Below are 20,054 nucleotides of genomic sequence, written 5' to 3' on the forward strand. Positions count from 1 at the left end.
ATGTACCATGCGAGCACGGGCCCACTATTTACCCTGTCTAGCCACAATGCACACCGCAAATGTGCTAGGTTGAAGATTTCAGTAGAGCAACTGAACAAGCAATCTCGGGGGAGGTGCAGGACCATTCATCTTCACACGTCCTCGGAAACATGCACAGAGTTGGGTAGGATGCACGAGGGCAATTAAATTAGGTGGGGATGTGTTGCGGAGCCATTCAAGTCTGCACAAGAAACTCGATTTCACTGGCACAAAGTCACATGAAAAGAACACTTGCCATCAACCCAGCCATATCCTTGGTAACAACCTGGACTTTCTGAATGATATCGACCATGATTTCTCCCACACTAATTCCCAAGTCTGCAGACCGTCGAGCAGTGATTGTGATGTGGAGATCAGTAGTCTGCCCTCCCTCAGGCCCTGGTGCACCCCGCTCGGTGCTAGTTCCTCTGTTCGCATCCATCAACCTCATGCTGATCATTGGTACCGTGGCTAGCCCGTTGGAGGTACGAAATCTGGCAGTCCCGTACCCACATCATGCCTCGAACACGACCAATGGACGGGAACTTACTGTCCCAGCTGTTCAAATTTGAGCGTGTAAAAGTGTGAAGCAGACAAGGTGGATTCGGCACTGGTGCGAAATGTAACAATAGGTGTTGTGTCGAACTATAGTCAGTTGACTGAATGTGCATTGTACTTTGCCGTGTGAGCCCTCCATCCAGAGTCTGAGTCTCGTGGTACATGGCTTTGTGTGATTTCATTTGTCCCACTGCAGGAGTGACGGGAGGATGATATGCGCGACCGCGTGACCGAAGTGACAGGATATCCATGTCGGGTTACGAATACGATGCAGAGTCCTTCGTCTGAGTGCGCACACACATTCCTACTCAATTCTTCACTATTGTCCTGAGCCTTTGACCATGATCGTTCAGAATTTACACGCGCTGAATCATTTCAGTGGGCACAGAAGTCTGCTTCAAGCGCAAACCCACATTTGCCATGAGTAGCACATCGAAAACATGAAACGACAAGCACACGAAAAGCGAAAAGAGTGATTTCACGGTGGTCATAAATGTTGGATCCCCCAGCTCTGTACGTTTCCTACAGCCTAGATGCTAGTATCTGATTTTAGCGTCTCAATGGTGAATTTAGTCCTCAGCAAGATTGCCGAGGCTATATCTAGAAAAATGGGCTCACAAATTGAAGGGTCGTTCGAGAAAACAGTTGGAGCAGGATACAGTAAAGACCATTAGGAAAATGAATTACCGAGTGGAGCACGATCAATTGACCAGCCGGGAACGTGGACCAGGCGGATGGCAATCCTGCATTGACGCTACAAGAGATCCGATCCTTGATAGTGCTGCAGACCACAGAGCAGGTGGGGGACGATCAGGGACAAATCAGTCTGCTTGCTGATGAGTAGTGAGGAGGTAATCCGCGCTCCACATGTTAGCATGATTAATTACGATGATTAGCATGTGAACTTCGCGATCCTCTTCCAGACAAGAATCTCTTGGATTTCGACTTGACTCGCTGACAGGAGCAAGTTGTCATTTAATACTTCTTGGTGCTTCTTCAGTGTGCAAGTAGAGACATTAACATACTGCTGGGATGGCAGGATCGCGTACCTATACGTCAAACAATTCAGCTGCTTCAGAAGTGCATTTGGCATATGGACCAGAGGGAGATGTTGGGGCTAAATTGAGCATTTCCGCAAATTCAAGCAGAAGCTTAAAGGTGGTACCTATATCTGAGATGGACCCCACGACGGCGCTCCGGGACCCAATGATGCGAATTGGATGGTGCAGGAGTGACTCACAACTTGCCTCGGTCCGCTGGTATGTCCTAACGGCAAGGAGGAGAAGCAGTACAGATGAATCTGCAAACAGTGTGGATCATGGTACTTCGTCTTGCGGTATATCACCTGGAAGTCACCACCGGTTGCTAGGAAAATGGGGAAGCTATCGAACAAACATGTAAGCCTTGGGGAATAACAGAAACTTGTGTTGCACACCGCCAACAGCAAGACATGTCGACACCCATGGCCACAAGATTTATCTTTCACTTTGTCAACGAGATAGGTGGGAGTGGAGCCTTGGATGTTACCTTTGACTTCGCGACTGGATGAATCCCCACTATGCCTCGATCAATAATTATGTGTAATTGGCACACTTACATGTGTGATCTTTCGTCTTCCTCGTCCTCGCCTGCATGGTCGCAAACCCAATCGATCGACAAGCAACCTCGTTCATGTCGCCCACCTTCCAGTCCCTTTTCCGGTCAAACAATTCCAAGGCAAGACCAGAACAACCTAATACAGATGCCACGAAACTCTCCACCGCCTCCTCCTTGCGACTTCAAAACAGTCCAATGTCGACCTACCTGAACCACAGCTGCTCACTACCTTTACTTGTACGGTGGAGAGGTGCAACCATCGTTCTGCACATTCGTTCACCAAGCGTGCCTATGCTAGCGGCGTCATGATCATCCAGTGTCCTAACTGTAAGAATCGGTGCAGTACTTCTCTCTGCTCTGAAGAGCGTGTCGAACTAACATCAGCGATGGCTAGGCATCTCATCGTTGGTGATCTTGGTTGGTTCAAGGATACCATGGAAGATGGGAAACTCAAAAACATCGATGTCCTCCGTACACCCAATACACGCAATACATACACCGGTAATATGTAATCTGCGTTATATGTAACTGCTCCCGCCAGATACGCGATATGTCATTTGTACAACTTTGACTTCCTCACCCCGTCCTCGTGACAAAAACCAGTGACCCACCCTGATCATCAGGGTTGAGAGCCCGCCTTGAGAAAGTTTTTTCCATGTTGGAGGTAAGATGAAATTTGTCCCCATCAATTGGTTCTCTAACTTCTATTCTACCAGGCGAGCCGAGTTGCCTTGAGTCGTTGGGGACCACCTTTGGCTGGTTTGCTAAGTGCTTACGATGCCAAGTACGAGTAGCCTATAAATGTGGTATATCCAATGCCTCGGTACATCAAAGATGAAAACCCTCGCACAGTATGCTTTCCCAAGACGGATGTCAGTTGTGATTGTGAGACGTCACGTTCGTAAAGTCGGCAAAGCACAATGCACATTCAGACAACTGACTATTGCTCATACACAACACCTATGGTTACATTTCGTACCAGTACCAATCCACCTTTGTTCACTTCATGCTTCTACAAGATCAAATTTGAATAGCTGGTCAGGGGAATGAGGAGGGTCTCCGTGGAGGGGCTGAAGGAAAATCTATGCAAATGTCATGACAACTGTCCGAAATGCGAGAGGGGTGTCATCAAGTCATACCTGCAGATAATGATCCACCTTCTGTATGGGCAGCAAGGGAGTAGTCCATGCTTTGGGACTATCAGCCTTCCTCTCGATGCTAGGTATTGTCATATCATCATCCGACCATCTCATCGGTCTCAAACACCAGAAACTTACGTATATGCTCTCTCGCTTTCCCTGAAAATGATAACCCACTCCTCAGTACATCCGTCTTCGAAGGAAAAGACGCGGTCATCTAGTTCCTGGACAGTGTTCTCATTGACCTTCATGGTGTAGGTGTCGTCCCCGTCGGCTTCTGTGACAGTAAACTAGGCAACATACTAAGGTTGGTCAACTCATGCATGGTATGAGGGATGAGAACAACTTTTGGAGGGTTGACATCATCCCCAGACAGAAGAATGGCAATTGGATAGGGAGGAAGGACGCCGTTGGCCTGGACATCACGAACATATTTCCCGTATTGCACGGAAGTAATGTGGTAATCGCTGGAACCATTTCGAGTGTCAGTGAGGGGGTGAGGCATCTTACGGATAAGAGTCGAATTCTTTGACTGGGGGAGGACTGATACTGGCCACCTTTTTATCCTTCAGGATATCTGCAATGATCCTTGGAAGCCCACGTGGGCAGGTTATGGAGTTGTTAATGTTCAAATAGGGCAATCCCTGGCGGAATGTTCTGTGCGTACTGGTGAAGCAGCTTCTCAGTGAAGTACGATCGATGAGGCACACATTTGAGGCCCAATCAGGTTCATCGGTTATGAAAAGGATAAAGTTAGGGCGCCAACTTGTATTGCATAATTGCGGGATCTGGAGATTGGACGAATGTCGGGATGGAATCCTACTGGGCATACGTTCGGCACATTTATGTGTTGTGAAGGTCCATCTGGAACGTATTTTAGACATTTATGGTTGAACTCACCCGTGGGACATGTGAAATGTCTCTATGATGGACCCCAGAAATTAGCAGAAAGTCACCGCCCATTTTCTATGTGCTAGGTGCAAGATTTCAGTGGAGCAACTAAACAGGCGGTCTCCAGGTGTCCAACAATAGGTGTCTAAAACGCATTCCAGGGCACTAAGTAATGGCGTGGAGCACGATGAAAAGAACCCCTAAAATTTCGGCTTCACGGATGCAGCAGCAAGTCTGACCACCTGTTATCATACGGAGATATCCCAGAAGAAAAGTCGAACAACCCCTCATGTCACCTGTACTGATAGCCCAAGTTGTCAAATCTGCCATTTCAACTTAAGCTGCAAGCCACCAGTGCAACTCCCAGGAACGAGGGCAACCTCGTTGCAAGGCAGATGGCGAGAAAATCATGACAGTGAAATCATCTCTGTTCATGATAAACACTGAACGGAAAGTGTTGATAGATGAATACAAACATCAGGGTTGTAGTTACCGTAGTTGGGTACTACAAGCCTGACTGTCTCGGACGGCTGCATTGGAATCAGAAGCTCGAGAGCAAAGGTTTGAGACCAACACTCACAGCAACCTCCACGACGCTAGGATTCATCACCGATGTTTGATATCTGGAGGGCTACTTGTATGCACAGAGTTCATCTTCATCTGGAAGGTGGTGACTTGGCGTCTATAAGATGCACTCCCAGATGGTGTGTCTAACCTCACATGTCTACAACACGTTCCAGGGTGCCAGTTGGATATTTGAGTAGTTGCCCTCCCACTCCGTTCGACTCGAGGGAGAACATACATCCTGCAGGATTGAATTATGCCCACTTCAGAACTTCGACCATGCCTCGTGTTTGCACAATTGCAATCCGAGTTGGCACCATAACTTTCTTCTTTTCATATTGTAGATTTGTGCGATTCACAGAGCCCGAGATGTGGCGACCGAATTTCCAACATGAACAATTAGATGCCCATAGGCAGTTTCCATCCACTTGACACAAAGAAAATTTTCGTCTTTAGATCTTTGCTACATCTGATGTGGAATACACTGTTAGATTTGGCAAGTCGCTCATAGCCTTCGTTCACTAATTGACGCTACTTTTCCTTACCATGGGAAACACTTCCCGTTTATGGGTCTACAAGACCACTGTACTTAGTTGTTTCGAGCGCTGACAATACAGTGCGGTAATTTTTGGTTTATTGTCTCCAAATGTTTCATATGTATAATTAACGGTACAAGCACTTGTGCTATGACCATGCTTGTAGTTTCAATACCAGGTTCAACACCCGTGTCTCACCCTTTTGTTTTGTATAGTGTATTTAACTCGTTACTGTAGTAACACCACCTCAGACATTTGCCGCTCGCGCACTCGACTGAGGTGGGTATAGTGTCTTGTTCCCATGTTTGTGTACTTCGCGCTCATGTTGTTACCTTAGATCTTGCTATAGGTAATGCGAATATAGACATTTGCCGCTCGCGCACTCGACTGAGATCTTGCTATAGATTTCTGTGATACACACCTTTCAAATGAAGATGAACCCTGCACACGCAGGTAGTCCCCCAGATAGCAGACTTCTGTGAAGATGTTAAACATAGGGTGACAAATCCTAACGTCCTCGAGATTAGTGTGAGTGACCTTCGTCGTTGAGTTTTTGATTCCGCATGTAGCAGGCTACGGACAGGCTTGTACTGAACTACATACGGTAACCTCGAACCTGCCGTTTGCACCCATAATTTATCGATAGTTTACGTTCAGCATCTTCGCTAGCACGATGATTTCACTATCTCGATCATTTCGCTATCTACCGCGCAATGAGGCTACCTGTGTTCCTTGGAGTTGCAATGGTGACCTGCCGCTCTAGTCTGAAATGGCAAATCTGGCAGCTTGGACGGGTTTGATATGGACTACATTTTCTTAGTTAGAGACACCAGCATACGTCAACCTGCACGTGCCCGCACCGCGGCGACGCCTGGCCCAGCTCAACCGATGGATCCATGTCACCTTGGTCCACACGCACTTATCTCTGCATTCTCACAAATGGCTCAGAGGCTGTAAACGCGACTGCTGTGGTACGTTCCCGTGCATTTGGCGTACTTTGGACCCCCAAATATCATATGAGCAGGATTCAGCTGACTCCGGTACCTACTGTTGATAGATCTGAACAGAGAAAATACTGATAAATATGCAGAGCATGCGTCTAGTAGGATTTGAACCCGGAAGGATTGATCTTAATCCTTGGTCTAATCTCCGGGTTCCGCAATTATGCAATCCGAGTTGGCGCCCTAACTTTGTCCTTTTCATAATAGTGATGCAATCCAATTGGGACTTGGGGTGTAGATGTGGAAAGCTCTGGTCACTCGATCGTTCTACACTTGGAAGCTGCTTCACCGGTACTCACAGAACATTCCATCAGCGCTCGCTCTTTTTGAGTCATATTGTCATATGAAAATACCTCCATGACCTGCCCACGCGGGCTTCCGAGGATTCTCGCAGGTATGTAGTTCCCGGAGGATAAAAAGGCAACCAGCTGTCGGTCCTCTCTCAATCAAAAGATTCAACTCTTATCCACGACGTACAAGATGTCTCCCACTCCCACTCAAAACAGTTCCAGCGAGTACCGCATTACTTCTGTGCAACATGAGAAATACCTTGGTGATGACCAGGCTGGCGGCGTGCTCCCTCCCTACCCAATTGTCCTTCTTGATACACTTATTCTGCCTCCCAAAGTTATTCCCATTCCTCTACCATGCACAATGAGCTGACTGACCTTTACGTGTTGCCTAGTTTACCGTCACAAAAAGCAACGAGATCAACACCTACACCATCACAGTCAATGAGAACATGGTCCACGATTTAGATGACCGTGTCGTTTCCTACAATGATGAAAGTACTACGGAGTGGGTTATCATTTTCAGGCGACACGAGAGAGCATATACGTAAGTTTCTGGTCTTTGAGACCAATGAGATGGTTGGCTGATGATTATACCTAGCGTCGAGAGGAAGGTTGAAAGCGGTTTGGCATGGACTGCTCCCGAGCTCGAGCCGGACAGACCTTCTAATCCCCTGCAGGTATGACCCGGTGGCAGTTCTCTCGCATCTCAGATGATCATCTTGACACGTCTCCAGATTCTCCTCAAGCCCCTCGTCTGTACATATTCAATCCCTCCCCAGTTCCTCCCTTCCCAGCTGTTCAAGTTTGAGTCGTAGAAAAGTGAAGTGAACAAAGGTGGATTCGGCACTATTGAGAAATGTAACAATAGGCGTTGTGTCGAGCTATGGTCAGTTGTCTGAATGTGGATTGCAATTTGCCATGTGCACCCTCCATCCAGAGTCTGAGTCAGTCGTTCTCCGTTCTCGAACTCGTGATACCTGGCTTTCTGTGGTTACATTTCTCCCGCTTGGGGAATAACGCGAGGGTGATATGATATGCTCGACCGCGACCGAAGAAGTGAATGTGGACGAAGTGACCCGACATCCATGTGGAGTTACAAATACGATGCGGAGTCCTTCTCCAAGTACTCATGCAAGTCCATAGTCAGATTTGCATTACTGACCCGACCCCTGACCCTTTGACTATCATCATTCAGAACTTACACGCAATGAATCGTTTGCACGAGCGAGGAAGTCTGCTTCGAGCGCGAATCCGCGTGTGCCACGAGTAGAACATGAAACGACCAGTACCCAAAAAGCGACAAGAGTCGTTTAATGGTGGTCATGAATCTTGGATTCCCCAGCTCTACATATTTCCTGCAGTCTAGATGTTAGTATCTGACTCCAGCGTCGCGATGGCGAGTGTGGTCCTCAGCTACTGCCGAGGCTATGTCCAGAAGAACCGGCGCACGAATTACAAACCCAATCGGGCACACAGTTAGGGCAAGACTCAGTAAGGGCCATTAGCAAAGCTGTAGAATTCCCAAGAGATGGTTTCCAGTGGATGAATTATCGAGTGAAGCATGATCAAATCGGAACAGTTAATCAGCGGATATGATGACGAGGCGGGCGGCGAACGACGCCACGGGTGATTCAATTCCGGATATGGCCTGCAGGCGCTACAGACCGCGGAGCTGGAGAGCATGTCAGTGTGATTGTTTTACGGTCACATATGAACTTCGCGATTCCCCTACTTCCACTACAGCGTCACGGTAGACAACGAACTCTTCTAGACATTATCTCTCGCATTCCATTCCCACTTGACTCCTGCCCTTAACAGGAACAACTAGTCGTTTAGTAGTCCTCGGCACTTCTTTAGCATATGTACAAGTGGAGACGTTACGTAACATACTTACCATAGACCAGAGGAGGGAGTCAGTCAGAGTGTCTGTACCCGAAGGGACCCCTGCGGCGACGGCATCTCGAGCCTAAAGACGCGAATTGGATGGTGCAGAAGTAACTTACAAATTGCCCTAGTCCGTTCGCATACTCTAATGGTAAACGCAGGGATGAATCCGCGAAAAGTAAGTGTGGACCACAACACTTCTCATGCAGTATGTGAGTCATCGTCTGGAAGTCATCGGCTGCTGGGAAAACGGGGAAGCTAGACAACTAACATATAAGCCTTGGGAAATAACCGAAACCGCACTCAATTTGACGGATACGTATGTACATACTTTGGTTTCCATGCTCTAATTCGACTGCTATCAATACAGCAAGTGCCAGAACTTGTTCCTTAGTGCCCACTTCGACAAGGTCTGTGAGGATCGCATCAGCGGGAACCCGTTCCTCTACGCTCCACCTCTACATCCACTTGTGCACGCAATTGTTCTAACTATTGGAAATGGGGAGACACTGGAGGGCTTGATATGTGAAGACGGGTTTAACGTGTGTCTGGGTCTTAATATCACAGGTATAGGATGTCTTAGTGTTGACGGGATTAAAATCTAGAAGCTTGAAAAAATGGTTTGCAGGCGCTGACTAAGCGGAGGCGACAGCTTGGCTCGGATGAGGAAACCGCCTGCTAGCAGAACCCGTCATCGGCAGCTTGCCACCCAAGCTCCGTACTAGACAGGCTGGCATCCAGAATAAACCCCCTCTTAGTCTAGTGACCGGCCTGGTGATTAGCCACTCACAAAACTCTACAGGTTCTACATGCAGACATCTTATAAGACGCTCGGCTCGAGGGGAGATATGAGCCGAGCGCGGATGGGGACGTACTGTGACGGGGCAATAAGAACGATAGCGTGGCACGCCATACGTGTAGGTGTCACTATCAGGTGCAGACACGGTTGAACATGACCCAGAAGTTCTGCGTCTGGAATCACATTTATAACCCCACGCGCAGAATATGTGCATGCACGGATATATATACCTATTACCCTTCCACGTATGTATTTTCTGGATTTGATCATCTAGTGTACTCTTGCATTCCATAGGCAGATACTCCCGTCCTCAGTCCCTGCAATAATCTCCCTGGCACAAGGTGAAAACCCAACGGAACGAACCCATCCAGCATTCCCCTTCAGAGCTGTGCCCAGCCGAACACCTGTGCGAACATCCCACAGAAAAACATTGGTGTCTACAGAGCCTGATACCACCCACATTCCATCCGGCGAGAATGCAACTGAATTCACTGCCCCACCGTGTCCTATCAGAGGACGACCAACTGCTATGCCAGCGCGTGCGTCCCATAAGCAGAGAGTATTGTCCTCGGAACCCGACACAACCATGTGACCATCTGGCGAAAGAGCGACTGTGTAAACCATGCCAGTGTGGCCTTCTAGGGCATCTTCCAGCTGTGCTCCGGTCTCTGTGTCCCACAGACGAACGGTTTTGTCGTGAGAACCAGACGCGATCCTGGTGCCATCTCCTGACATTGCAACTGACTGCACCGCGCCAGTATGTCCTTCAAATGGCAAGCCCGATGGGGCTTCAACGTAAACATCCCATAAACGAATTGTCTTGTCAGTAGAACCCGAGACCACAATCCTCCCGTCCGATGAAAACGCAACCGACAAGACCTTCGACGAGTGCCCTCGGAGAGGTGAGCGTGTTGGCATGCTCCTGCGCGTACCCCACAGACGAACAGTCTTGTCATAAGAACCCGACACAACCCATTCCCCGTCTGGCGAGAATGCAACTGACCGCGCCCACCCCGCATGGCCTTTGAGCGGAGAGCCAATTCGTGTGCGAGATTGCGTATCCCACAGACAAATTGTGTTGTCAGCAGAACCCGACACGATGCGTTTGCTATCAGGTGAGAAGGCAACTGACAAAACCTTGTCAGTATGCCCTTTCAGCACCTAAAAAAGCACCCAGCACCGTGTGAGCGGTGTGCCGTAGGTTTACTTACTCAATGTACTCACCGTACACGATGGTAGAAAGTCGTGAAGCATAACTGAAGTTGATCGCCAAGGTTGATTATCTCGAAGGGGCGACAGATGTGGCTGAAGCAATGGGTCAGAACTGATAATATTTTCCGGGATCGCAGCGGACAGACCATGACATCTTTTGAGAACGGCACTACGGGGAGAGAGGCTTTCGGAGGCATCAAAACGGAACCAGCTTGGTACTGCAAACTCAGTCAGAACGCAAAGAAATTGGTTGATTGCGCCGAGCACAGACCGTAGCTCCCTTGACCGTCTCCATCAGGTCCTTCATCGAGGGACGTGCTGAAGGTTAACGTCGCCAGCACGATGTGCATATTTCCCACCACGCATCCGTCATACGGGAAAGGGTGGATTCCTCAGAGGGACGAAGCGGCAGTCGTCCCATCACTAACCTATGCATCACATTGGCAAAATGCGGACAATCATGGAAAGGCATTAGTCGAGTAAACAACTCCTTCATCACAGAGACAATGAACTTCTTGCAGAACAAGAATATAGAAACATACCAAAACAGTCATTCCAAATGCCCACACGTCCCCTTCTGTAGACGCATTGTAGTCATCCAGGAGCTCCGGAGCCATCCAAGGGTACGATCCTCCGCGAGGAGCAACAACCGTCATGCTGAAGGTAGATTTTTGGAGGGTGGAAAGACCAAAGTCACTAAGTAGTGCTCGACGATCACTGGACACCAGTACATTAAGCTATCAAGTAGATTCGTCAGCTGCGGGTACTGAGAATGACCATACTTACACCTTTCAGGTCTCCATGGAATATCGGCCCCAGAGGATGACTATGGAGGTAATACAGGCCACTTGCGATATCCATGAGCTAAAAACACATGTAAAGTGCTACGCAAATGAACGCTCTCCTCGACTCACCAACGGGCGAGGATCATTCTCCTTATTTTGAACATAAGAATGGGCATCGCCCGACGACATCCAATCAGATACTATCGAAATCGTGGAGCCGAATTCCGTAGAAATCCCAATCATGTGGACAACATTATCATGACGGAGCTTCGACCAAAGGTGGACCTCTCGAAGGATACGCTAAATAGCAATAGAAAGGTCAATCCGAAGGAGGTCAACCTCCACGAACTCATTCAATACCTTGAGAGGATCTAGATCCCCAGGGGGTGTGCCATGGAAGGTTTTGACTGCGACTTCCGTACCGCCCCGAGTCAAAGTACCTTTGTAAACAATGGCAGTACTGCCCCGCAGAGGTATCTTGCCCTGATTGAGACTGATTTCGCCATTTAGATTGATGCTGTATCGGGACGCCCGAATAGCAAGCTCCTGGAGCGCAGAGGATGGATCCATCGGTCGATCCTAAAGCTAGCAAGGAAACAGTGCTGCTCTGACGGTCACTGGGTGAACACGCTGTGTCCTGTTCGAATCCTGTCTGAATCCGAGTCGCCCAGAGCCCCAGGACCTCGTGGACATAAGGCATCACGGGACTATGCGAACGGGATGCCAACAAGCGCTCTGGCGAACCAATGTGCCCCCAAGATAAACCACTCGTTAGTTACCATAACTCTCGCTGGTGAGTAGGTAGTCCAAAAGGATCCGCTTCTAACAAGAGCTTGTAGACCTTCACATTTCGACACGGTGGAATGGCTTTCCAAAACCTCAGTAGGTAGTCCTTTCGCATTCTTTCGACCGTCGAGTGCATCTTCACGCTCAGTTTACCCAGGCCAATAGTATTTCTCTGCGTGGGCCAAGTTCTTAGCTATGTTGTTCAAGACGCGCACCCTGTTGAAACGACGAGCCGGTGGTGCTTGAGCGGAAGTTCGTATACAACCAATTCTTCCCATTGGACGGAAGTGCAAAGTGCATGTCGCAAATTTCTTGGGCACGTGATAAGAACCTTATAATACATGTTAAGGGTGGCTGTTCACACTTCCGTTATAAGCCATGCCAATGCCACCCATGTGTCATTGAAAGATTGCCAAAAATGGGTATTTGTACATAATATTTTACACATTCGCACTATATCTTAGATAAAATATCACATATTTGCTATAATCTAGCCAAACCTGACCATTATAATGGCAAGTGGTCCATTACACGCTGCTTACAATGGGGGCACGTGACAATGGACCAAATAAATTTGCGACACAGAAGGCCGGCTGACAAGACCTTTCTGTGAAGTCCTTCTGAACTAATACATATGTATAGGCACGCGTACCTAATGGTATCCAATATTCCGAGTCTTCTGGCGAGGTGGGGCGACCTACAAGCTACCAAACGAGTTGGAAAACCTGAGCAGGGGATGGCGGTGACAAGTTTTGTGTGATTCGGAGACTCAGATGGACTGAACATGTAACCGACCGTAACCGAATACACATGCGAACTTCACTCTCAACCACAATCATGAGGGCCACACCCACGTATCTACAGTACTATCTACACAGCGTTACGACAAAGAAGTAAGTTATAAAACAGAAGATATACGCTATAAAGAAGAGTCCAACAAGCTCATGAAAGGTCCACATGTCCCTGTCCATGTCCATGCCATCTTGGCCGAACTACGCCCCCCAAATTGTCAACCGACTCCATCGCTCTCCGCTTCCTTGGGATATCCTTCACATGAACGCTCTCAAACTTCGAACGTTCCGCGAGCGAGACCACGTCTTGCACTGGTGACCCGGGTGAACAGGCAGCCTTGTGATTCTCATCACGAGGAATAGGAACTTCAATTCTCACTTTTCTCCTCGCTGTGTCGCGAGCACGAATCCCTTCCAACCCCGCTAATGACTGATGTCGCATACGACTATCTTGACCGGAGGGCCTATTTGTCGTCTTTGAAAGTGTAATCTCCACGGTGGGACGAGGTCCGTTGACCTCCACAGCTGAGATCGCTGCATCGTATACCCACACGCTCGCCTCCATCGGGCCACTGACCGACTTGCGTCTCCCCACACACCTTTTCTTCAGCGCCCGGTCCCCTTCGTTGCGTGCGATACTCTTCGCACGCTCGCGTGGCATAACGGAGCCCCTCGACTTTCCCCCGGTCGCTAACGTGGCACAACTTCGCGCTCGGGTAACCCCTTTACGATCCATCGTCTTCTCCTTTCCCCTAGCTTCCCTCATTACACTCTCGACCTTCTCCGCCAATGGTTTGAACTGCGATTTGGACACATCCAAAGCGTTCTTGACTTTGGCCGCCCACTCGTCTAAATCGTAAAGCTTATGCAGCATAAGCTTGAAAGTAAAAGGGTAGCGTTCCGACAGTGGGAACGTAGGGCTCTCGACTTCCTCCTTCTCCACTGAGACTTCCTTTGGTTTGGACATGGTAGCGCGAGGCGGCACGTTCGAAGTAATTAGCTGCGTTGGCGTGTGGCGATCACGCCTGATCTCTCCCTGGGCCCGCGCCGCGAGGACGGTCGAGAGGCTCTTAAGTACTGGAGCAAATTCTGCGGGCACATGTGCGATATCGTCTGCGGAGATGACGTTGGGGGTGGTGGCGCCTGCGATTGCCCGAGAACGTCGTGTCGCGACACGGTCGAAAATGTCGAAGAGGCGGGCGAATTCCGCTATTCTTGGATTAGTATGGGTCACAGAGGGGACCGCCATATCTTAACGAATAAAGATGAATAGGTAAGGGAGTAAGAAGGTAGCGGGTATCCTCGGTGCTGTGGCCAGCTGCTCCCCGCTGCTGCTAGGAGATGGGAGCATGGTTTGACACACGGGCACTCTTTATACCATATCCTGCTACAGTGAGTTACCACAGCTTTGTTAACGGACTAACCTGCAACCATCGGTGGACGCGGCCACAATAAAGGGTATGGTTAAGCAACTGCCTCCGAGTGGCTCATTGCCCACTTCCAATTTTGAATCTTTCATTGTCCGTGGAAACGTCAGTGCTGATATTTCCGCTCTTTATCTTGCACTCAGACTTATTGGACTATGTGGGGGACATGCCGGGCTAGGCGTTTTCCACCGGAATCATTACATCAATAATACACAAGCGTCCACAACAACATCTTCGGTTAAAGTCCACGATTGGTTGATGGCCTTGTCAGGAACTAGTCCCAAGGCCGTCTCCTCACTCTAACCCTCCCGTTGGCGCGAAGCACATACGTTGTCGTCGTCTTCCCGTCGCCAGCGCTTGCGTGTGCTGTGGTGCACAGTTTGCTAGGAAAGAACGAGCTCCAGCTTATCGTCTTAACTGATCTCAGCTTCCTTGCTATTGCCAGACTTGCTTCCAGTTCGCGGGCTCGCACCTGCGAAAGCTGACACGAGAACGGCACAGATCGGGCAATCGCCTGGACCATGTGGAAAAGGAAGGATCTCTCCGTCACGCCGGTGGTCCAACTCGTCCTCCAGATCCTCCCCGTCTGTTCTGTATGAGAGACTCTCTTCAGACTCCCCATTCGATCTCTCGGACTTGACTTGAGTGTCGTCACTGGCTCGTCTGGCCTTTTTTCCGCAGCATATACGAGGAGGGCGTGTTCGTACTCCCTAGGACTATCGTAGTGGTCGATATGCGCGTCCACCATGTCTTCGTCTGAAAGAAATATGCCGAGATGCAGGTGAACCAACTTGGTGAGCGGCGAGAGGGCCTCCGCGAACGCGGTCTATGTGATTTTGTAACATCAAGGGAGGTAGATGTGGAGGAGCTTACGGAGAGCGTTCTCACGTTCGCATAGTGGCCCGGAATTGGCGAATGGGTCACGGCCGCTGAGCTTTCTTCATAGCAAAGCCAGCAACACGACGTATCCAGATTCTCGGAAGAGCTGAGGTGAAGATCCGTCAATGCTGGAAAGATCCTCGCGACCATGCTCAACAAGTCTACGCCGATCCGCCAGAGACTGGTGATTGTCAGGGAAGATAGACGAGATGCCACCGTAGCGAACGTGGGTTTTCCCGAGATGCGATTCAAGATGCTTCCCTGGGTCCGACTCCCACTATCCGCTAGCGATATATGCAGAGAACGCAAATCCCAGAACAGATCTGGTTTCCATCTCGAGGTCGTAAGAGCTTCCGGGACAACGAACAGATGCCTGGTCAACGTCGCGATCAAGATGAGTGGCTTCCTCGCATGTATGCGCTCCACACCCACTTTACCCAGTCGAAACCGGCATAGACGTGTGGAGAACTACGGAATGTGACGGAGTAGTGCATCAGGGTGTGCGAAATCAACTGCTTCTTGGAGCATATGCGCAGCGTCGACATGTATCTGCGGAGAACTATCGTTCGGAATTGGGTACTTGCCATCGAAAAAGGCCGGATGTCTTCAAATGTTTTCGCTTCGAGAAAGAAGAGGTCGAAGATTTGTTCTACAAGCTCCAATGGGAGGGTCTTTCTTTGCCATCCCTCAGCGTGGTCGACTGGTGCAGGCGACGTGTGTCTGTTAGTAAAATCACTCCATATGTCTGGGCTGGAGAACGACGACTAGAGAGTCGTATGAAATGTCCGACTCGTACCCTGAGTCTGACATCGTCGACGAGCTCGAAGGAAGCAACAGAAAAACGCGTCTTATATAGGGGCTAAGTGTCACGTGACCCGAGTATCTTCTGTATAGAATAAATTGATTTCCTGATCCAATCAAACTTGACTTGACCATTTACCCCGACCACGTGTGAATGGGCACTAGCACTAGTGGACAGAAGCAGGACGACTCTCACCAAAATGCACGGGCGAAGCCAAAGATCAGCCCTCTGCACGGGTTGCAGCTGCGCGCTTTTCTCAGTGCTGCGGACGACGTGGACGCAGATTCGGACACGCTAGACGACCTCATGGACGGAGTGGGCGAGGAAATCTGCAGTTCTATGACTGACCAGGACAGTCTTTCAGGGCTCTCTGATACAGAACACGTCGACTCCACTCCAGACAATAGTATATTCAACGGAGCTATTTCAGCAGATGCAACGGACAGTGACACGGAACAAATCGACCCTGCTGAGCTACATGCACTAGAACAAGAAGGTACGCGCGTTAATCTGGCAACAACATGTGGTGTCTCCCTCTCTAAACTTTCGCTCATGGTGACATTCCCTAGCTGAACGTGCGTGGACCAAGGAGGAAATTGGAAAGATGATGCATTTTGTCAGGGAAAAGGGTGAGTTTGTACTCTGCCTGTTCGGCGCGAGTGGCGCATTCCCGACAATGCACTAGATTAACACGAACTCAGGAATGGGTCCATTCATAAGGGAGTACGTTGTCGTTCAGCAGACACCCATTGTGAAACTACTGTTCGCTTTCGGGATCTCCTTGGTATGCATCTCCTGCCAGGATCTGACGTAATAATCAACCATTTATGTGTCAGTGTCCTGAACTAAGGGCAAAGAGTCCTGCGACATTGCTCTACTTTCTAAGAGTGGCAATATCACGCGTGTAGGTCAACGCGTGACAGCGGAATGGCGCATCTAATGTCTGTTTTTGTTAGGTTGCGTCTCAGGGAAAAACTGCCTCAACACAACACCATTGAGGATGCTGTATCGCTGATACAGAGGTCGCGTCGCATCATCATACTGACTGGCGCAGGCATCAGTTTGGTGTTCACTTCCAAATGTTAGGGGTGTCGCTGATAATAGACGTCTAGGCGTCTCCTTGCGGGATTCCTGATTTTCGGTCCCGGAACGGATTGTACGCATCTCTGAAGGCAAATGGCCAGTATGACCTCGATGACCCTCAACAAATGTCTGTTTGATCATCACTCCAAATTTGAAAGAAGAATTAACGGAATTGCCAGGTTTGATATCCATTACTTCAAAGAACATCCTGCTGGTAAGGAATATTATTTTTGAAACGGATGTTATCTCATCGATCCACACCTACCTCCGAGGCTAGTATTTTAGTGCGCAAACCACCCTGTTTCTAAATAGGACTTCTAACAAGTTTGTCCTCTAGTTCATTTGCTAGGTCAGCTGCACTATCAATGTACCGCGTGCACAGACCTTCTAACTTCCATATCAGTCAAATATACCCATCTAATTTCATACCATCTCCTTGCCACCGATTCATTAAACTGATCGAGGACAAGGGTAAGGTATGTCGCTCCTCTTCCGAGACGTATCCCCGGTTCATTCCTTCCGTTCCTGCATATCTATGATTGTTTCAGCTCCTTCGGGTGAGATATCACCCTCTTTATCCCCGTGAACCGCATAATTAAAAATGGATCTGAATTCGCCACAGAATTACACGCAGAATATCGACACACTAGAAACCCAGGCGGGCATCAAACGCGTATTGCAATGTCATGGATCTTTCAAGACAGCCACATGCCTACTTTGTCGGAAACAGGTGCCCGGGGTTGAGATCGAGCGCGAGATTCTCGAGCGTCGTGTTCCCTACTGCAAAACGTGCCTAGAAGCACATAGAGCAGCGGAAGCTCAGAAGAGCAAGGTTACCAAGAAGGGGAAGAAGAGGAAGAACGAGTGGGACGACGATAGCGACGATAGCGATGATGACATGCCAGTGGGTGTCATGAAAGTATGCTAGCCTGTTCATATCTTATTTCATGTCCCACTGACGCACTTTCCTAGCCGGATATAACTTTCTTCGGAGAAAAGCTCAACGACGAGTTTGATAGAGCGCTCGAAGAAGACAGGGACAAAGTCGACTTACTCCTCGTCATAGGGACCTCCCTCAAAGTTTCCCCTGTGTCGGAGATCTTTTGTATGTATGGGGCAGCGCCGTCCGTTCTCCTGGATGATGGCTCACGTCCTCGATACAGCCCATCTTCCACATTCGGTGCCTCAGGTGAGTGCACGCGGTTCGATGTTATCCATGATTGTCCCCCCGTCCCCACACAAAAGGAATGTCGTGCCCACAGATCCTTATCAATAGGACGCCGATCAGGCACATAAATCCGGACGTGAGCATACTTTTGAGGTTGTGGAGAGCGCACGTTCCTGACGTAGATAAACAGGTCGTTCTATTGGGAAACGCGGACGATATCGTGCAGTATCTGTGTGAGCGGCTGCATTGGGAACTGCCACCGCCGACCCCGCAACATGGTTTGCAACTTGATGTGCCGGTGCCGTTAGGCAAGAACGGCAAGCGTTCATCGACGGAGATGATGGGCATAGCAGAACCCGTTCGAGTTGGAGAAAGGTGGGTGCCGTTAGGGGTTGGATCCACTGGCATTGATGTTCCATCCAGCCACGTCTGGCTGTTCCAGGGTGCCGAAGGAGGCAAATGGGTTGAGGATATCAGGGAGAAGTACAACCATGTGGTCAAACAAAATGTGCCACATTCAGAACCGGGAGCCAAGAAGGCTCGGGTTACTTGACCGCGAGGTCCCTGTAGTATATATAGATGGACGATGATCTTATGTGGTAAGAAGTGCAATTGTTCATGCCAGACCTCTCCACCAGATACGCATACCCCAGATCACAAACTAAGTAAGATGGTATCAATCAACGTCATCATCGTCCACTCTCCTCGAAGAGAACGTCGCCATTTTCCTGCAAGGGTATCATAATTTTTCCCAGTGAGCTCTTGCTTTGCCGTGCAGAGTGCCTTCCGCTTCGCCCGGGTGCGCTCACGAAATCGGGTATGTTGGAGGACGTGCTGTTCGGATGATGCGTTCGCAGAGAGGGTATATGGAAATCTTCGTTGTCCTCGTCTTCTGTGTACGCGGGAAGGTACGCGGCGGAGGAGGATTGGTGGAAGCGGAAGTTGCGGATGGTGTTGAATGTGCCTTTGCGTAGATGTGTGGCGAACGAGTAGAGGAGCAGCGCGAAGTATAACTGGCGCAACATAAATTATCGAGGCAATGACAATAGTAGATAACATGGCTGATATACGCACTTTTGCAAACCAAGAAAGAACGATCACTGCCACAGCTGTGCCTTTCTCCTCATGCCACAGGACATTCGCTGCGGCCGCTAGCTGCGCATCCGTCATAGGGTGACTAACATTAGCGCTCTCTTTGATCGCTTCTTGAGCGGGCGAATTGGCCTGGCGCCGTCCGTCGTGGGGGGTGTAGACCCACCATACAACTGCGAAGAAGAGTGTCCATATAGTGGAGAGTATGTGATCGAGGAAAAAGAGATGTGCAAAGTATAGTGTGTGTTTGGGGTTCTCCTGCACCCACCCAGTCGAAAACTACGGTCATTTTTGTTGATTACAAAAAGGACATAAGAGCTCACCTCCTTGACCGCGTTCAAACCCCAGGCTAGGGCGACCAGCCCGACTGATGAATAGAGATACAGACTGAGTTGCGCAAACGACCCTCCTGCACCTGCCAAGACTGAGATGAAGCCATAAACACCTGCCACCTTGTTGAATACCTAGAGATGCATAGGTCAGTGTCATTGGACTTGTGGAGACGCTGGTTCCACTGGGGTGTGGTGAGCGACGTACTGCGAAGAGTAGTGTAATCGTCACGCCTGTCTTCAAGTCCAGTAAACCGAGGAAGTTGTTAATGGGCCAAAGCCGCCATTCAGGACGAAGTGTGAGTTTCATATGCGAGTCATGTACAGCACACTTGGATGAAGCAATAAGGTGGAGAGGGTTGTAGCCGGCTGACTAAGCAACTTCGTCGGAGCATAGACCAAGGTCCTGATAACCCGCTAC

The 20,054-nt window shown here is 49.4% G+C and overlaps 8 protein-coding genes across 8 annotated transcripts; 3 read left to right on the forward strand and 5 right to left on the reverse strand.

Annotated features, from left to right (window-relative positions):
• Window positions 1–2,399: 2,399 nt before the first annotated feature.
• F5J12DRAFT_718820 (DNL zinc finger-domain-containing protein) lies at window positions 2,400–2,684 on the forward strand (the record flags this gene model as incomplete). The annotated part of the gene is made up of 2 exons (XM_051741131.1): window positions 2,400–2,509; window positions 2,567–2,684. Coding segments are annotated over 2 exons (228 nt in total), but the record flags the coding sequence as incomplete, so codon positions are not given.
• Window positions 2,685–3,176: 492 nt separating this feature from the next.
• F5J12DRAFT_891413 (uncharacterized protein) lies at window positions 3,177–3,816 on the reverse strand (the record flags this gene model as incomplete). The annotated part of the gene is made up of 4 exons (XM_051747487.1): window positions 3,177–3,254; window positions 3,312–3,390; window positions 3,450–3,588; window positions 3,615–3,816. The coding sequence occupies 4 exons, from the start codon at window positions 3,814–3,816 to the stop codon at window positions 3,177–3,179; spliced, it is 498 nt and encodes a 165-aa protein (XP_051601506.1).
• Window positions 3,817–6,546: 2,730 nt separating this feature from the next.
• F5J12DRAFT_570238 (uncharacterized protein) lies at window positions 6,547–7,447 on the forward strand. Its single transcript, XM_051740102.1, has 4 exons — window positions 6,547–6,930; window positions 6,989–7,140; window positions 7,195–7,273; window positions 7,331–7,447. The coding sequence occupies exons 1-4, from the start codon at window positions 6,784–6,786 to the stop codon at window positions 7,409–7,411; spliced, it is 459 nt and encodes a 152-aa protein (XP_051601507.1). The 5' UTR covers window positions 6,547–6,783; the 3' UTR covers window positions 7,412–7,447.
• A 2,102-nt stretch (window positions 7,448–9,549) lies between these two features.
• F5J12DRAFT_891415 (WD40-repeat-containing domain protein) lies at window positions 9,550–11,846 on the reverse strand (the record flags this gene model as incomplete). Its single annotated transcript, XM_051747488.1, has 9 exons — window positions 9,550–10,440; window positions 10,504–10,584; window positions 10,638–10,709; window positions 10,763–10,809; window positions 10,867–10,981; window positions 11,034–11,228; window positions 11,278–11,355; window positions 11,406–11,576; window positions 11,637–11,846. The coding sequence occupies 9 exons, from the start codon at window positions 11,844–11,846 to the stop codon at window positions 9,550–9,552; spliced, it is 1,860 nt and encodes a 619-aa protein (XP_051601508.1).
• A 1,027-nt stretch (window positions 11,847–12,873) lies between these two features.
• F5J12DRAFT_920561 (uncharacterized protein) lies at window positions 12,874–14,102 on the reverse strand (the record flags this gene model as incomplete). The annotated part of the gene is made up of 2 exons (XM_051749266.1): window positions 12,874–13,165; window positions 13,208–14,102. The coding sequence occupies 2 exons, from the start codon at window positions 14,100–14,102 to the stop codon at window positions 13,005–13,007; spliced, it is 1,056 nt and encodes a 351-aa protein (XP_051601509.1). The 3' UTR covers window positions 12,874–13,004.
• A 452-nt stretch (window positions 14,103–14,554) lies between these two features.
• Window positions 14,555–15,969, reverse strand: F5J12DRAFT_781878 (uncharacterized protein; the record flags this gene model as incomplete). Its single annotated transcript, XM_051742635.1, has 4 exons — window positions 14,555–15,106; window positions 15,154–15,532; window positions 15,592–15,879; window positions 15,956–15,969. The coding sequence occupies 4 exons, from the start codon at window positions 15,967–15,969 to the stop codon at window positions 14,555–14,557; spliced, it is 1,233 nt and encodes a 410-aa protein (XP_051601510.1).
• A 145-nt stretch (window positions 15,970–16,114) lies between these two features.
• Window positions 16,115–18,765, forward strand: F5J12DRAFT_718729 (DHS-like NAD/FAD-binding domain-containing protein; the record flags this gene model as incomplete). Its single annotated transcript, XM_051741122.1, has 16 exons — window positions 16,115–16,457; window positions 16,531–16,590; window positions 16,663–16,745; window positions 16,798–16,865; window positions 16,918–17,026; window positions 17,074–17,171; window positions 17,224–17,258; window positions 17,394–17,418; window positions 17,448–17,520; window positions 17,593–17,601; window positions 17,667–17,963; window positions 18,017–18,149; window positions 18,208–18,233; window positions 18,307–18,348; window positions 18,403–18,587; window positions 18,636–18,765. 16 exons carry the CDS (start codon window positions 16,115–16,117, stop codon window positions 18,763–18,765), a joined length of 1,716 nt encoding a protein of 571 aa, XP_051601511.1.
• A 68-nt stretch (window positions 18,766–18,833) lies between these two features.
• On the reverse strand, window positions 18,834–20,050 carry F5J12DRAFT_570478 (Inositolphosphorylceramide synthase subunit Kei1-domain-containing protein). The gene is made up of 4 exons (XM_051740103.1): window positions 19,842–20,050; window positions 19,628–19,768; window positions 19,287–19,562; window positions 18,834–19,225 (listed from the first exon to the last, which is right to left on the reverse strand). Exons 1-4 carry the CDS (start codon window positions 19,941–19,943, stop codon window positions 18,902–18,904), a joined length of 843 nt encoding a protein of 280 aa, XP_051601512.1. The 5' UTR covers window positions 19,944–20,050; the 3' UTR covers window positions 18,834–18,901.
• Window positions 20,051–20,054: the final 4 nt, after the last annotated feature.

This window comes from Pisolithus orientalis (genome assembly GCF_024613125.1).
Source record: "Pisolithus orientalis strain OTSU chromosome Unknown F5J12scaffold_9, whole genome shotgun sequence".
Taxonomy (NCBI): domain Eukaryota; kingdom Fungi; phylum Basidiomycota; class Agaricomycetes; order Boletales; family Pisolithaceae; genus Pisolithus; species Pisolithus orientalis.

Excerpts from the sequence above, each read along its gene's own strand:
- F5J12DRAFT_570238 (XM_051740102.1), top strand. The coding sequence starts at position 6,784 with ATGTCTCCCACTCCCACTCAAAACAGTTCCAGCGAGTACCGCATTACT. Across the intron at positions 6,931-6,988 it reads CACTTATTCTGCCTCCCAAA|TTTACCGTCACAAAAAGCAA; the intron begins GTTATTCCCATT and ends CGTGTTGCCTAG. Across the intron at positions 7,141-7,194 it reads CGACACGAGAGAGCATATAC|CGTCGAGAGGAAGGTTGAAA; the intron begins GTAAGTTTCTGG and ends GATTATACCTAG.
- F5J12DRAFT_570478 (XM_051740103.1), bottom strand. The coding sequence starts at position 19,943 with ATGAAACTCACACTTCGTCCTGAATGGCGGCTTTGGCCCATTAACAAC. Across the intron at positions 19,563-19,627 it reads GTTTGAACGCGGTCAAGGAG|GAGAACCCCAAACACACACT; the intron begins GTGAGCTCTTAT and ends GGGTGGGTGCAG. Across the intron at positions 19,226-19,286 it reads TTCTTTCTTGGTTTGCAAAA|TTATACTTCGCGCTGCTCCT; the intron begins GTGCGTATATCA and ends ATGTTGCGCCAG.